Raw genomic sequence first — 14,256 nt, forward strand, 5'->3', positions numbered from 1 at the left:
CATTTTGCTCCATTCAAAATAAAAAAAAAAATACACATATTTGGTATTGCTGTGTTCAGAAACACCAGATTTATCAAAATATAAAAAACAATCTGATTAATAAGGAGTAACAAGAAAAAAATCAAAACACCAAAATTAGGTTTTTATGGCTGCTGCAACAATGCAATAAAATGCAATAATGGGCGATCAAAACTTCGTATCTAACCAAACATAGTATAAATAAAAACGTCAGCTTGGTAGGCAAAAAATAAGCCCTCACTTAGCCCAAAATCTCCAAAAATGGAGACAGTACAGGTCTCGGAAAATGGCTCTTTTATTTATTTATTTATTTATTTTACAAACATTGGAATTTTTTTTCACTATTTAAATAAAAAACAACCTATACATGTTTGGTATCTGCAAACTCATAATGACCTGGAGAATCATAATTTAAGGTCAGTTTTAGCATTTAGCGAACATGGTAAAAAAAAAATACAATTGTGGAATTGCACTCTTTTTGCAATTTCACCACACTCAGATTTGTTTTCCTTTTTTTCCCTGTTTTCCAGTACACTATATGTTAAAATTAATGGTGTCGTTCAAAAGTACAACTCGCCCTGCAAAAAACAAGCTTTCTCATGACCATATTGACAGAAAAATAAAAAAATGGAAAATCCCAAGGTTGTGATGGGATTAAATTGTATCTTTATATTTCTATGGTTATATTTACCAACATATTTACTTACATACTGTTTATCTAAAGTATTTTAACTGGTGATAAGAATGCAGTATTTAAAAAGACACATTACATCACAGGGCACGATATATATATAAATATATATATATATATATATATATATATATATACAGTGAGGCAAAAAAGTATTTAGTCAGTCAGCAATAGTGCAAGTTCCACCACTTAAAAAGATGAGAGGCGTCTGTAATTTACATCATAGGTAGACCTCAACTATGGGAGACAAACTGAGAAAAAAAATCCAGAAAATCACATTGTCTGTTTTTTTAACATTTTATTTGCATATTATGGTGGAAAATAAGTATTTGGTCAGAAACAAAATTTCATCTCAATACTTTGTAATATATCCTTTGTTGGCAATGACAGAGGTCAAACGTTTTCTGTAAGTCTTCACAAGGTTGCCACACACTGTTGTTGGTATGTTGGCCCATTCCTCCATGCAGATCTCCTCTAGAGCAGTGATGTTTTTGGCTTTTCGCTTGGCAACACGGACTTTCAACTCCCTCCAAAGGTTTTCTATAGGGTTGAGATCTGGAGACTGGCTAGGCCACTCCAGGACCTTGAAATGCTTCTTACGAAGCCACTCCTTCGTTGCCCTGGTGGTGTGCTTTGGATCATTGTCATGTTGAAAGACCCAGCCACGTTTCATCTTCAATGCCCTTGCTGATGGAAGGAGGTTTGCACTCAAAATCTCATGATACATGGCCCCATTCATTCTTTCATGTACCCGGATCAGTCGTCCTGGCCCCTTTGCAGAGAAACAGCCCCAAAGCATGATGTTTCCACCACCATGCTTTACAGTAGGTATGGTGTTTGATGGATGCAACTCAGTATTCTTTTTCCTCCAAACACGACAAGTTGTGTTTCTACCAAACAGTTCCAGTTTGGTTTCATCAGACCATAGGACATTCTCCCAAAACTCCTCTGGATCATCCAAATGCTCTCTAGCAAACTTCAGACGGGCCCGGACATGTACTGGCTTAAGCATTGGGACACGTCTGGCACTGCAGGATCTGAGTCCATGGTGGCGTAGTGTGTTACTTATGGTAGGCCTTGTTACATTGGTCCCAGCTCTCTGCAGTTCATTCACTAGGTCCCCCCGTGTGGTTCTGGGATTTTTGCTCACCGTTCTTGTGATCATTCTGACCCCACGGGGTGGGATTTTGCGTGGAGCCCCAGATCGAGGGAGATTATCAGTGGTCTTGTATGTCTTCCATTTTCTAATTATTGCTCCCACTGTTGATTTCTTCACTCCAAGCTGGTTGGCTATTGCAGATTCAGTCTTCCCAGCCTGGTGCAGGGCTAAAATTTTGTTTCTGGTATCCTTTGACAGCTCTTTGGTCTTCACCATAGTGGAGTTTGGAGTCAGACTGTTTGAGGGTGTGCACAGGTGTCTTTTTATACTGATAACAAGTTTAAACAGGTGCCATTACTACAGGTAATGAGTGGAGGAAAGAGGAGACTCTTAAAGAAGAAGTTACAGGTCTGTGAGAGCCAGAAATCTTGATTGTTTGTTTCTGACCAAATACTTATTTTCCACCATAATATGCAAATAAAATGTTAAAAAAACAGACAATGTGATTTTCTGGATTTTTTTTTCTCAGTTTGTCTCCCATAGTTGAGGTCTACCTATGATGTAAATTACAGACGCCTCTCATCTTTTTAAGTGGTGGAATTTGCACTATTGCTGACTGACTAAATACTTTTTTGCCCCACTGTATATATATATATATATATATATATATATATACAATCGGATTTAGGTCTGGGGAACAGGCGAGTCAGTCCATAGCTTCAATGCCTTCATTTTGCAGGAACTGCTGACACTCCAGCCACATGAGGTCTGGCATTGTCCTGCATTAAGAGGAACCCAGGGCCAACTGCACCAGCATATGGTCTCACAAGAGGTCTGTAAATCTCATCTCGGTACATAATGGCAGTCAGGCTACCTCTGGCGAGCACATGGAGGGCTGTGCGGCCCTCCAAATAAATGCCACCCAACACAATTACTGACCAACTGCCAAACTGGTAATGCTGAAGGATATTGCAGGCAGCAGATCACTCTCCACAGAGTCTCCAGACTCTGTCACGTCTGTCATATGTGCTCGGTGTGAACCTGCTTTCATCTGTGAAGAGGACAGGGCGCCAGTGGCGAATTTGCCAATCCTGGTGTTCTGTGGCAAATGCCAAGCATCCTGCACAGTGTTGGGCTGTGAGCACAACCCCCATCTGTGGACGTCGGGCACTTAGACCATCCTCATGGAGACGGTTTCTAACCTTTTGTGCCGACACATGCACATTTGTGGCCTGCTGTCGGTCATTTTGCAGGGCTCTGGCAGTGCTCCTCCTGTTCTTCCTTGCACAAAGGCTGAGGTAGCGGTCCTACTGCTGGATTGTTGTCCTCCTACAGCCCCCTCCACATCTCCTGGTGTACTGGCCTGTCTCCTGGTAGCGCCTCCAGCCTCTGGACACTACACTGACAGACACAGCAAAACTTCTTGCAGCTCGCATTGATGTGCCATCCTGGATGAGCTGCACTACCTGAGCCACTTGTGTGGGTTGTAGAGTCCGTCTCATGCTACCACGAGTGTGAAAGCACAATCAACATTCAAAAGTGACCAAAACATCAGCCAGAAAGCATTGGTACTGAGATGTGGTCTGTGGTCCCCACCTGCAGAACCACTCCTTTATTGAGTGTGACTTGATAATTGCCAATAATTTCCATCCGTTGTCTATTCCATTTGCACCACAACATGTGAAATTGATTGTCAAACAGTGTTGCTTCCTAAATGAACAGGTTGATTTCACAGGAGTTTGATTTACTTGGAGTTATATTCTGTTGTTTAAGTGCTCCTTTTATTTTTTTGAGCAGTGTATATATATATATATATATATATATATATATATATATATATATATATATATCTTGTGCTCTGTGATACTCAGTAATATGTCTTTTTAAATACTGCATTCTTATCACCAGTTAAAATGCTTTATATAAACAGTATGTAAGTAAATATGACGATAAATATATATATATATATATATATATATATATATATATATATTATGTGCTCTGTTACGAATACTCGTTCTGGCTAACTGTCCTTTAATACTTTCCTTGCAGGTCGGACTCATATCAGGCATTGTCCTCATGCTGACTGGTATGACGGTTCTTGCAGTTGGTTTTCTGGTGTCACCAAAAGTCGAAGCCTTTGGAGAAGATGATTTTGTTGTAGTGGATAGCCATGCTGTTCAATTCAATGGAGCCCTTGATATTTGTAAATTGGCAGGCGCAATCATGTTTTGCATTGGGGGAACTACATTAGCAGCATGTCTTTTAATGTCTGCTTTTGCTAAAAGTTACTCCAAAGAAGAGAGGTACCTTCAGCAGAAATTTAAAGAGAGAATAGCAGACCTTAAGGCTCATGTGCACCCTGTGACAAAGGCCCCGACTCCTGGAGAATCAAAGATACCTGTCACTCTATCCAAGGTTCAAAATGTGCAACCTTCATCTGAAACCTGACATTTACCCACCATTGTATTCGTAATTAAATTGAAAAGGTCAGCTTTTGTGAGTGTTACAGTACAGTCTTTTGCAGTACAGTCCAACTGTACGTGGCTGAAATAAATGAATAGGCCAAATAATAGCAAAATGTGAAAAGATCCTGAGTTTCTGTATTATTGTTGGGAAACTTCATTCAACACTGAATTCAACACTGCTGTTAGAATTCAGTGTGTCCCATCAATAGTTCCCAATGGTGACGGCAAAATATTATTTGCCTTTTGCTGTTATTTTCACACTCACTCATGATCTAAAATCTTAAACTAGATTCACTGGACCCTGGTCCAGCAGCTACATCAGTAGTCCATGGGTGCCGAATGGGAGCCCTGTGAATCACCTCCTACTTCCTGGAATCCCCACACCTCTTAAGATTTGTAGGCCCAGTGTGACATCATTGCTGTGGCACGTGACATGAAGCCATGTCTACTAAACAGAAGCATAGCTTGGGGGTTCCAGCAGATAGGAGGTGGTTTGCTGGGCTCCTGTCCGGCAGCCACACACTAGACATCATGCCATGCCTACTAATCAGAAGAGTAGCTGAGGGGTGCCGACAGATAGGTGGTATGCTGGGCTCCTGTCCAGCAGCAACACACAATACATAGAAATCATGCCATGCCTACTAATTAGAAGAGTAGCCGGGGGGTGGCGGCAAATAGCTGGTTTGTGCAGGGCTCCTGTCCGGCGGCCACACACTAGACATCATGCCATGTCTACTAATCAGAAGAGTAGCCAGGGGGTGCCAGCAGTTAGGAGGTGGTTTGCAGGGCTCCTGTCCGGCAGCCACACACTAGACATCATGCCATGCCTACTAATCAGAAGAGTAGCTGTGGGTGAAGGGTGCCAGAAGATAGGAGGTAGTTTGCAAGTCTCCTGTCCAGCAGCCACACACTAGACGTCATGCCATGCCTACTAATCAGAAGAGCAGTCAGGGGGAGGGTGCCAGAAGATAGGAGGTAGTTTGCAGGTCTCCTGTTCGGCGGCCACACACTAGACATCATGCCATGCCTACTAATCAGAAGAGTAGCCGGGGGGGGGAGGGGGAAGGGTGCCATAAGATAGGAGGTAGTTTGCAGGTCTCCTGTTCAGCGGCCACACACTAGACATCATGCCATGCCTACTAATCAGAAGAGTAGCCGGGGGGAAAGGGTGCCAGAAGATAGGAGGTAGTTTGCAGGTCTCTTGTTCGGTGGCCACACACTACTCACCAGGGTCCTGCAAATTGATTTGTTCATTTCTAATAACAAGATAACATTGACAACTTCAGGAGTGCCAGAGAAGGGACAGATCTTACTGGATGATTATGATGTTAGATGGTGAAGCCATGTAATAGTTATTGACGAAAGCTAAAGGGGTTTTCCGAGTTTTGTATAAAGATGGCTGGAGTCACATAGAGACTTTTTGGAGAGTGATTTTGAAGTCTCATGTAGCCTCAATGAAATAGTTCATCAGCTTTGTTCAACATTGCATTACTGTATATTACTTTTCCTAAATGTATAATTGCAGCCAGTAAATATAAACATTCTTGCTAGGGCTCATTCAGAAGTTAGTTTTTCTTGTATGAGTTCTATCTGTGCTTTTCACAGGTAGCACTCCTACCTATGTTAATCCATGGGGTAGTTCACATGTCTGATTCTTTCTGTGGAACCAGTAGTTCTCACAAAAGAACAGAAACTTGTCCAATATTGATCCAAGCATCTGATCATACTTATCAATGCAAATTTATGGATCAGTGAAAAAAATCAAGAGGGCACATAGATGTCATCAGTGTGCTGTCCAATTTTCAAGGACGCTTTGATACGAGAAGCTTGAGAAACCTTTTTTTCCAAACAAAAAATACTGATGAAACTCTGATAATAATAACTGACACACTAACCAAACTCGAAATGTTTCCTCAGATCTAGAGGTCGAAGAGTGTCCCTAACCTAGTCCTGTTCACATAGTATAGTTCTGATTGTATTCAGTATGGGCAATCCTCTGTGAGCTAAAGAGCATATAGTGAATACAATATAGCACATCAGCTCAAAAAAATTATGTACTCCACTTATGTAATTATCTCACAGAAACTTGTAGCCCCCTCTCAGGTGGAGGAAGTACTGGTGAAAACACGAATCTTTCAGTCCATGATAGAAGATAGAGGTTTTGCAAAGTAAGTTAAATTGAAACGGAATTCTAAAAATTACTGAAATAGGATAAAGTCTTAGTCTACCTTAAAGGGAACCTGTCACCCCGTTTTTTCAGATTGAGATAAAAATACTGTTAAATAGGGCCTGCGCTGTGCGTTACAATAGTGTATATAGTGTACCCTGATTCCCCACCTATGCTGCGAAATACATTACCAAAGTCGCCGTTTTCGCCTGTCAATCAGGCTGGTCAGGTCGGGTGGGCGTGGTGACATCGCTGTTTCTTCCCCAGCTTTCCATTGGTGGCGTAGTGGTGTGCGCATGTCCAAGTGCCGAATCCACTGTGCGCAGGTGAAGAAAAAGCGCGCGATCTGCGCTATTACCCTTGTCATCGGTGGGGCGGCCATCTTCCTGAGGCCGCGCGTGCGCAGATGGAGTGCTCTGCTGCACGGGGCTTCAGGAAAATGGCCGCGGGATGCCGCGCGTGCGCAGATGGAGATCGCGGCGGCCATTTTCCTGAAGCCGAGATGCAAACTCGGCTTTGGGAAAATGGCCGCCGCGATCTCCATCTGCGCACGCGCGGCATCCCGCGGCCATTTTCCTGAAGCCCCGTGCAGCAGAGCACTCCATCTGCGCACGCGCGGCCTCAGGAAGATGGCCGCCCCCACCGATGACAAGGGTAATCGCGCAGATTGCGCTCTTTTTCTTCACCTGCGCGCAGTGGATTCGGCACTTGGACATGCGCACACCACTACATCACCAACAGAAAGCTGGGGAAGAAACAGCGATGTCACCACGCCCACCCGACCTGACCAGCCTGATTGACAGGCGAAAACGGCGACTTTGGTAATGTATTTCGCAGCATAGGTGGGGAATCAGGGTGCACTACATACACTATTGTAACGCACAGCTCAGGCCCTATTTAACAGTATTTTTATCTCAATCTGAAAAAAAACGGGGTGACAGGTTCCATTTAAGCTATATTTATTTTACTCACTTATATAGCGCCATTAATTCTACAGCGCTTTACAGATATTATCGCCATTGTCCCAATTGGGGCTCACAATCTAAATTCCCTAACAAGATGTCTTTGGAATGTGGGAGGAAACCGGAGAATCCAGACGAATCCCACGATACACGGGCAGAACATACAAACTCCTTGCACACGTTGTACTTGGTGGGATTTGAACACAGGACCCCAGCGCTGCAAGGCTACAGTGCTAACCACTGAGCCACCCTGCTGCCACCATGCTATATGAATTATATTACTTATACATACTTATATGTTAAATTGAAAAACCTATTTATGAGACTTGTTCCTGTGTTATTCTCTGTATAAATCATTACTAATACAGAACATACAGTATCAGTAGTGTTGCATTAGACAATAGTGTTCCATATTTTATAAGGGAAATTTATTGCTCTCTTAGTTTTTTTCCACAGTGAAATGGCAGTTCTCGCCTATTAACACAGTTGGCAGGAAATGTGTAATTGCCGGGACCCCTCCAATCACTACATTGGAGGTCCCAAGTACTTTGCACCACCTCACTGCTTACGGCCAGTCTCACACGTCCAGATAATTCCGGTACCGAAAAAATCGGTACCGGAGTTATCCGTGTCCGTGTGTTCGTGAGCTCATGTAGGCCATCCGTGTGTCACACGTGCGGCACACGTGTGCCGCCCCTGTGCCGACTGGGTACCACACGGAGCGTGCAGGAGACAGCGCTAGAGATAAGCACTGTCCCCTGCATCTGGTGCTGAAGCCACCATTCATATCTTCTCTCCAGCAGCGTTTGCTGTAGAGAAGATATGAATATTCCTTTTTTTTTAGTTTCTCGTGTTTAAAATAAAGCTCCATGTCCCCACCCACTGTGCGCCCGCCCACTGGTAATAAAATACTCACCCGACTCCCTCGCAGCGTCTTGTCCTCGCCGCACCTTCTCCTGTATGAGCGGTCACGTGGTGCCGCCCATTACAGTCATGAATATGGGGCTCCACCCCTATGGGAGGTGGAGCCCCATATTCATGACTGTAATCGGCGGCACCACGTGACCGCTCATACAGGAGAAGCTGGCGCTGAGAGGACGCTGCGAGGGAGCCGGGTGAGTATTTTATTAACAGCGGGTGGGCGCACAGGGGGTGGGAGGGGGGTGGGGACAGGGATCTTTATTTAAAACACGAAAAACCAAACAAAAAAAAGGATTTTTCATATCTTCTTTCCAGCGAACGCTGCTGGAGAGAAGATATGAATGGCGGCTTCAGCACCACGTGGGGGGGACAGCGCTTACTGTAGCGCTGTCTCCTGCACGGCACACGGACTGCACACGGACAGGATACGTGTGGGGTACGTGTTTTACACGGACCTATTGACTTTAATGGGTCCGTGTAATACGTGCGCTCCCACGAACACTGACATGTCTCCGTGTTTTGCACACGGACACACGGTCCGTGAAAACACGCTGACATGTGCAGAGACACATTGATTTCAATGTGTCTACGTGAGTCAGTTTCTCCGGTATGTGAGGAACTGTCACCTCACGTACCGGAGCCACTGACGTGTGAAAGCGGCCTACTGTGGATGTTCAGCAGCTTGAATGGAGCAGTGGTTGACCATGATTGCCACCACTTCATTAAAAGTATATCCTGCTAATGAAAGCCTAGTCTATCATGGGCAAAGGGATCTGTATAAGTATCAAACCCTCCAATAATGGCTCATGCAGACGAGCGTACACATAGTACATGTGTTTTCTGACTTTTACTCACTGACGCATGTTATTCAATAGTGCTGTTCAGTGGTTTTTTTTATCGGTTTGACTGTCCATTAGAAAACAATTGCAGCATGCACTCCTTTTTTCCAAGTCTCGGATGAGACTCACTTATTCAATTCTATGGGTGTGCAAAAAATAACGGATCCCATGCAGCATCCGAGTGGCATCTGATTTTTACTGATACAGTTCTTTTATAAACCTAGGAGACTGTATTTGATCAGGTACGTTTTGTCACGTAGTTGTATGAAAACGGGTCACACATTGATGTTACACAGGCGTAAAAATTGGACGCATGGATGGCAAAAGGAAGGAAATCGGTTGAAAATTAGAAAAAAAAAATCATCCGAGTTTTCTGGGAGAAACTTGGATCATTTTTGATATGCTCGTCTACAGCCTGAAATGAAACAGCTTTTAGCTTTTACAAAACTGACTGTAAGGTAGCAGAGGTGTTTTCTGAGTAAGATTACGCTCACACGGGTGTATACATCGGATGAGTGCTACCTGATATTTTATCGGACCAATGTTGTTCTGTGGGGCAGCGCTGATCAGAGTTTTTTTTTCTCATACCGATTTGCATGAGAAGAAAATTGAAGCATGAAATTCTGATCGAAATCTGATCAGAGTCTGACCTAAGTGTCATTTACATCAGGGGTGTCAAACTGCATTCCTCGAGGGCTGCAAACAGGTCATGTTTTCAGGATTTCCTTGTACTGGACAGGTGATAATTTAATCACCAACTCATTATTTGTGTAGGTGATTAAATTATCACCTGTGCAGTACAAGGAAATCCTGAAAACATGACCTGTTTGCAGCCCTCGAGGAATGCAGTTTGACACCCCTGATTTACATAATCAATCCGATTCTCTTGCACGAGAGAATCTACGGACTGTATTCAGACTGACCGCAGGACTCCTGATCCAAACTCACTGCCTCTCATATACTGCACTAGATTACTGATTTATTGATTTGCCGGTATAATAGAATTAATTAGTCTTCTACTTTTCTAATTCATGAAAGAAAACATAATGTATTCCTCTGGCAGCGGAAAATGTGCATATCGTCAGTGCTCACTACTAATGGTTTCTGTACAGTACAATGAGCTAGTAGGCACATTTTAATGGCCTGTATTCTGTTTTTGTGCCTTTTTGTTTTATTTTTAGCCCATACCGTGTAGTATTTTTGTCATTCTGTCTTCTTTTACAAAATGGAGAGCTGTTTTATGATTCTGTCCTGCTCGAACAGTGTAACTCAGTGGAACATGAACATCCAGTGGCAAATCAAACACAAATGTGTAAACCCATAATAAGAAATTTGTCAAATATTTTTATCAATTTATTTTTACATCCATTCTGCACACTTAGTAGACTGGAACATGGTAAAATTAGTTTCCGTTATACAGCCATTGATTATTTTTCTGTTCTGCTACAACCCCTTAATCCAGTTTTGTTAACCAAAATAGCACCACCCTTATCTATAGGTGGTGTCTGGTATTGCGAGATAGCCATCACTCACATTAATGGACTGATAAGCAGCAATACCAGACACAGCCCATGAAAAGTGGCCTTGCATCTAAGCAAAAACCAGACCAAGGCTTCTACTCTCATAGAACCCTTTAATTTATGCCGTTAGTGTCCTCAAGACTCTTTTCCAGAAGGAGTTTGGCTCATTCACGTACATTTTAGCAAGCTGCAGTTTAGCTTTTTTATGTCTCTGATGCAGTTATGAAAAAAAAAGTATTTTAGTAGGTTTCTATTTTTTTTTATTTTACATTTGAAACACAATTATGAAAGTGTCACGATTTTATTCATCCACTTTAAGTGGTAATTCCTAATTTTAATTGGAGCGACACTACAACGCAACTAAGATATTATTCCAGGTAGTGTTCATTATTTCTTCTTACTCTACTATTGCTTTGTTATGACCTAATGTAAATTGGGAATCACGTATTTAAATAAATGAAGCATTCTCAGGGACATTTATGAAAAGAACATATTATTATGAAGATATAATAAAACTCTTCTATTAGAGGCTCGTAGAGGGAAGAATATTTTTTCAAAATTTTGAATGCATGAACAGAGTAGCTTGTAATGATTATTTAGATGAAATTATGCAATAATATATTAAATTTAGCTTATATCACACTTGAGGAAATACTTCCCTAGCCCAATTCTGTTTTTAACCTCGCATTCTTTTATGTTATTTGCTGTGTGTTAATCTTTCTGTAATAGTCGTGTACACATATATTCTTTATCTGTGTTCCTGAATAATGAGCAGATGTTATGCTCTTGACTGTGCAATGATCTGCAATGATATGTGCAGCACTTTGCACTGTGACTCCAGCATAGTACATGTTAGAAATGGAGCATCAAATACAGCTAATGCCCTATTAATGTCTTTGGTTTGATTATTGCTTTCAATCCACCTTGGAAGTGGTTCAACGTTGCTTAGTTTAGAAAAAAGTGTTCTTTTTCCACAGTTTAAAGTAGTTGTCCACTACTTGGACAACTCTGTCTCAATCGGCATGTTTGCCCTTCCCCAGTAAAATAACAAGATTTAAACTGATCTTCGGTGCCAGTCCTGTTCCAGCGGTTTTGGCATTCGCTCTCCTGGGGATCACATGGCATTGTTATGTCATGCGATCCCTATGGCCAATCAGCCCTGGCTCACTCTTCCTTTGGATTAATCAGACATCAAGCAGAAGTGAGCTTCTAACCACAGCCCTCGCTTCCTCTTGTTGTCTAATTCGTCTGATGTCGAAAAGTGTGAAGTCAGCGCTGATTGGCCACAGTGATAGCATGACATAATGTGCAGTGAGTCCTGGGAGAGCCGACAATGCTGGAATGGTGCTGAAACTGGAGGTGAATATGTGTTGTGCAGCATGCATCAGACACTGGCTGTATGAGATTGATCATTCATTATCAAAATTCTCAATTCTGAGGTAAAAACCATATCTTTGTGCACTGTGTAGAAGGCATAGGTATCGTTGAAACTTGGGGAAAAAACAGGCAGAACATGTGAACACATGAAGCTTTGTAGATCCTTATTCTATGACTACACAATGCCTAAATAATCAAAAACTTCTTCAGTCATCAAAACCCATATTCAGTCCTAAGATTTTTCCATACAGTTAGGCTTTAGTTCTACGTTCTTCATAAATTTATAAAATATGTGCGATATGAGGCCTCATAATTATATGTTAGACGATGTCTTGGTTGCACAATGGTGGTAAATTAGTCATTATGGAGCTTCAGTGTTTCCCAAGGGAGATTAAACATTGAGGTCACAAAAGAGTCCCAGACTTCATGAGCTGGGGTAATTGTTGAACGTGATATTTTTGGATTTTTTGACTCTATGGACTTTAAACCCATAAATTATTGAGTTTAATAATGGTCTCATCTGCTCATTTAATTCACAAGAAGTATAAATCTGCATTTCTCACATAAGTTGGGTACTGCTTATTACATCAGCTCTTCATTTGTCTTGTCACTCTTGGCAATTATGGAACTAGGCCACATCACGGCAGGAGCTGATCACATAATCCTTCAGGAGACACAAAATCATTTATATTTCGACAATATCAGTTGTAAGAGGAAGATATTTGGATTGTTAACATTAATAGTAAAGATAATTAATATCAAAGGAAAGCTTCATCTTAAAGTGAATTCTCTTGTTGTAAAATTGCCTCCCAGTCAAGTCTGTCTGAGCAGTCACATGTTGTGTTTCCTATCATGTGAAGAGTGGAGTCTAGAATATATTTGCAATGTTTCGCTGTTGCGTTTCACATAAGTGATCCTTTTCATTTTTTATTGTCTAGAAATAAAAGATCACTGAGCAAAGAAAAAATGAATAAATGTGTTTAGTGACTTTCTTCTTCTTAGAGTGTATCAATCATTGAAATTATTTCTTTAGATTTTATATGTTCTACCTCATACATTTCCTGCAGACCAGTAGCAGTCCAGATTCTGTTAGGAGCATGCATCACAGCAAACAAAATAGCTCAGCTCCCGCATGATAGTGGGTGCAGAGTGGTCTACAGGATCAGTTGAAAATCTCCAGGTAAATACACTCCTTTATGCACAATGTGCTTCCAACCAGAATCCCGCAACAAACCCCACCCCCCCCCCCCCCCGCTAATCACAAAAAAAGGGAATCTCGAGTCTTCTATTTGATGAATTCTCGGGCCTGGTAAAGGAGTTATCTGCCCCTGCTGGAGATTCCCCAGCTTCCGCTGACACGTTGATAGAGCAGCATCCTCTCTTCTGCTCTGTCGATGGTGCTACACTGTCGATGTCATACCGATTGACAGTGACAGTCAGCTCCCTGCTACATAACTGTGAAAAGCAGGCTGATTAGCAAGACAGCTGGAATGACACCCTGTCAACCGAGAAAACCGGAAGAGGAAGAGTCGTTATGTTGTCAAAAGGTGAAATAAGGCAGGGGAACAGCCGCCTGAGATCGTCCATGTGCAGAACAGGCAAGTAGCTAGCCACTACCTGCCCGTCAGCTCTCAGCCCCATACACAAAAATAATATAAGTCCTGTTAGGATTCTGAACAGAACCTGATAGAACCACCCCCTATATAGGGAGCGTTAGGAGCAGGCCCAAGGGGGATGGAGACACAACTGCTAGAGCCAAAGGGATGACTACTAGTAAACGAAAAGGAGACGGAAGACAAACCGAAAAGAACTAGAACTGAGAAGGTTGGGTATATAATGGGACCTAAGGAGTACGACACGGAAAAACACGATGCTGCAAAAAGAAGACAAAAAGAAATAAAGTTAGGAAGACTAGATGCTGGTCAAGTATAATAAGAACAAAGGACAGGAGAGGCAGAGATATGGGACCGATATGGCGGGAACACAAGACAGGTACAGCGGAGACACGGAGCACTAACCCAGGGCTGAAATGGTGGAGACACGAAGCAGGTAAGCCAGGGACACGGGGCACAGACAAAGGGCAGATATGGCAGAGACGCAGAGCACAGTCACAGGGCAGGTATGGCGGAGACACGGGATAGGAATGGCTGGAACACGGCAGGAACGACGGAGACAGCACAGAACAGGTATGGCG

The 14,256-nt window shown here is 42.5% G+C and overlaps 1 protein-coding gene across 1 annotated transcript in view; it reads left to right on the forward strand.

Annotated features, from left to right (window-relative positions):
• The window catches only part of NRSN1 (neurensin 1), a 40,215-nt gene extending 33,530 nt beyond the window's left edge, over positions 1-6,685 (forward strand). Inside the window, exon 3 of the mRNA XM_069730871.1 lies at positions 3,861-6,685. Coding sequence (XP_069586972.1) covers positions 3,861-4,259 — 399 coding nt within the window. The 3' untranslated portion in view covers positions 4,260-6,685. The remainder of the gene's footprint in view (positions 1-3,860) is intronic.
• The last annotated feature ends 7,571 nt before the right edge of the window (positions 6,686-14,256 follow it).

The sequence above is a fragment of the Ranitomeya imitator genome, chromosome 6, assembly GCF_032444005.1.
Source record: "Ranitomeya imitator isolate aRanImi1 chromosome 6, aRanImi1.pri, whole genome shotgun sequence".
Lineage (NCBI taxonomy): Eukaryota > Metazoa > Chordata > Amphibia > Anura > Dendrobatidae > Ranitomeya > Ranitomeya imitator.